The 3,167-nt window shown below is 44.1% G+C and overlaps 1 protein-coding gene across 2 annotated transcripts in view; it reads right to left on the reverse strand.

The window, feature by feature from the left end:
• Positions 1-3,167, reverse strand: part of LOC109290411 (solute carrier family 2, facilitated glucose transporter member 11-like) — a 23,495-nt gene that overhangs the window by 18,227 nt on the left and 2,101 nt on the right. For both annotated transcript variants that reach the window (XM_019506904.1, XM_019506905.1), the window contains exon 2: positions 701-799. In XM_019506904.1, the coding sequence (XP_019362449.1) occupies positions 701-799 (99 nt within the window). The remainder of the gene's footprint in view (positions 1-700; positions 800-3,167) is intronic.

Genomic DNA, 3,167 nt, shown 5'->3' on the forward strand with positions numbered 1-3,167 from the left:
TTAGGGGCTCGTGCAGAGCCCCCCATGCAGTGCGTGGCAGTGGGGATCGCCCCCTGCCAGGCAGGAGCTGGCGAGTCAGGCCTTTGTTTTTTGTTTTAAAGGGCAGCCATGGGTGGAGGGCTGGGACAGTGGGAGGGGGCCAGGAGGCTTATGGCAGAGCCCCTCAAGCAGCATGGCGCAGTGGGGATTCACTCCCCTGCCTGGCAGCATCTGGTATGTGCGGCCTTTTTTTTTCCCAAAGAGCCAGGAGCTGAGGTGGGCGGGGCTGGGACAGCAGGCGGGGGATGGGGCCTGTGTGATTTGGGGATTAGGCTGATTCAGCAGCAACCAAATCCCCGAATCAGATTCGGCCGAATTGATTCGGGGACTGTGATTCGAATCACCAAACCAAATCACTGTCCCCAAAATTGGCCGAATCCGAATCGGAAGCAAATACTAGCCACTTTGCACAGGCCTACTGTGTAGTACCTTGTTGCTACTGCACAGTAGGGTTGGAAATGACCTATGTGCCACCAAGACTGCGTAGTAACAGCGGTTACTATGCAGTCATTCAGTGTTTGCTAAAGCAAGTATTAAATGACAGCACAGTAACAACTGCAGCGTTGGGCGCATGTGTTGATGCACCCCCGAAGTAGCATCGTTGAGCCAGGTGTAGACCCAATGCACACTTAACCACAGGAATTTTAGCAGCTCTGCTTACCATGGAAGTGTAGGTGATCATGGCAACTTGAAAGCCTATTTGGAAGGTCCCACCAATTCCCAGCACAAATATCATTTGAAAGAATTTCTGGTACTGAACCTGCACAGAAGAAAAAAGTGCTCTTTAAGTTTGTGATAACACCAGGCCATTTGTAAACATGTGTTTCATTTTCCAGAGATACACTTTGTTTGCTACTATGTGTCCTACTGGCACCAGAAAAATAGGGAGCAGTGTGGAAGGCATTTGCAGGCTCTGTTGCTAGGCTTTGATTACTTCTGCACCATCACAGACAGCTATAATTTCTGGTTAATTAGCATTACTGTTTCTGTGGTCAGGCCTACACAGTTCTCTGAGTCTACCACCTTTAGACATCTTAGCTTCTCAGGATCTTTGTGATTTGTCATCATGTTGTTTATGGTTCTTTTCTGGTTGATGCTGGATCTGGAAGTTAATTTAGTGAAGAGGATATGAAGACTTGATCTGTAGTAGCCTTTAAGTCAATATATCATGAACTAATACATAGATGGTATGTCTACATGTCACTGTATGGCGATGTTGCTATGGTGCCATGCTTTAGTACTTCCTTTTGGAAGTACTAAAGCACAGTGCAGCATGGGCGATGCGCACTTCAATTTCCCTGCTACGTCATCAGAGCGGCACGCTGTAAGCGGGGAACTCACTACTACGGTGACATAGCAGGTAATCTCATATAGACCCTCGTGATCGCTACGTTGCCGTAGCGCGTTGTACAGTGACAAAGCATGCCGTTATTTTGCCAAAGGGCGATGTGTAGACATGCCCCGAGAGATGGAGATGGGCATGATCCAGAACTGTGACAAATGACAACAGCTCTCATTTTTTTCTTATATGAGGATAAGCTTATCCCTGGAGAGCACCTGCAGGATCTCCTTGTTCTGAAACAAAGGAACTATAACCTTTCTGGGAATATAAATATCTGGGAAGACTTCGGGTAGAAGAGGCTATGAAATGGTATATGCTTTAATGGTCAAATGGATAAAGAAGTGTCCAGAGATTCAGATGTTCTGATGCTGCCTTGAAAAATGGTAGGCAGTTTCTCCGCCTAGTTGATCCTAACCTCTGTGGTTCCAGAAGACAAAAATAAAGCTCCAAGGTTTTGACAGTAGCAAAAATAAAGGATGTTCCCTTGAAGGGAGCATCAGCCTGCTCTCCTTGTAGATGGCAGCCCCTTGGAATTTTTGCATATTTTGGAGATATCTTTTGCTAGTGTCTTCTGACATGAGCTCCTAACACTATTATAATAGGTCTTTTCAGTGTACAGGATGCCCTTTTCAAGCAGAATACACCCCAGAGAGCAGTGGCACATTTGAAGCAAAATGGGACAGACATAGAAAACATATGACATAAAGTCACTGGCAACAAAATGAACTCCTGTCAGATCACTGATGTCTAATTTTGTCTTGGATCAGAGTGAGTTGTCCTTATCAGAATGCTTCAGTTTATGGGATAGAAAAAATAAGGCTGTAAGTACAGTGATCTATGATGATGGTACTGCTAGGTAGGCCACCCAGCCAAGACCAGATGGTACAGGCAGTCCTTGACTTACAACCTTTAGAGTTACAACATTGCACACTCACAATGGTTATAAATTGACACCCTGTTTCAACTGTCTGGTGTCAGTTTTGACTTTATAACACTTGATCTGATGCCAAGCCACGCCAGTGAACAAGTTTGCTGCATCACCCATCTCCCTGGACAACATCTGTCCAAACTTCCTTGGACACTTTATTTAAGAAGGCAGACAAGACTCCAGAAAAACCTGCAGCCAAGACTGCTGAGAAGACTCCAGCCAAGAACCCTTCAAAAAGCCCAACCAAGAGCCTTTCAAAACGTCCAGCAAAGTCTCCTCAAAGAAGTCCTTCCAAATCTATATGATTGCTATTTACAAGATAAATACATGAATGTAGCTATATTACTCATCTATAATTGATTGAGTACAAAATTCTGGGTTATTTTTGGTGAAAATAGGGTATTGGGCCTTGGTTCAGGAACCAATCCCCATTTATAACTTTGTTTCCTATGGGAAAATCCGTTCCGAGTTGCAACGTTTTGACTTAAGAAGCGGATCTCAGGAACCAATTGTGTCGTAAGTCTGAGGACTGCCTGTATAAGTTTATAGCTGTTCATCTGGCAACTCTCTCATCTCACCCCAACTTCAGCAGTCACTTTTGGAATGTAGCTAGTTGGGGGGAAAAAAATCTTTTTCTGTGATTTGTTTGCTAAAAAGGAAAGATTTTTCTCTAGATTCCAAATTGATTCTGAACACATTTTTTGTTTTTGTTTTGAAATGATGTTTTGAAATTAAATAAGAATAGTTTCATTTTTAATTTATGTTGTTTCATTTTCTTAACCCCGGTGAGTTCCTTAAGGAAACGATACTCACGGCCTAAGGGGTGTCCATCCCGACAAGAAGCAAGGGGGGCAGGAG

Source organism: Gavialis gangeticus, unplaced genomic scaffold (genome assembly GCF_001723915.1).
Source record: "Gavialis gangeticus isolate Ggan-Ray unplaced genomic scaffold, GavGan_comp1, whole genome shotgun sequence".
Classification (NCBI taxonomy): domain Eukaryota; kingdom Metazoa; phylum Chordata; order Crocodylia; family Gavialidae; genus Gavialis; species Gavialis gangeticus.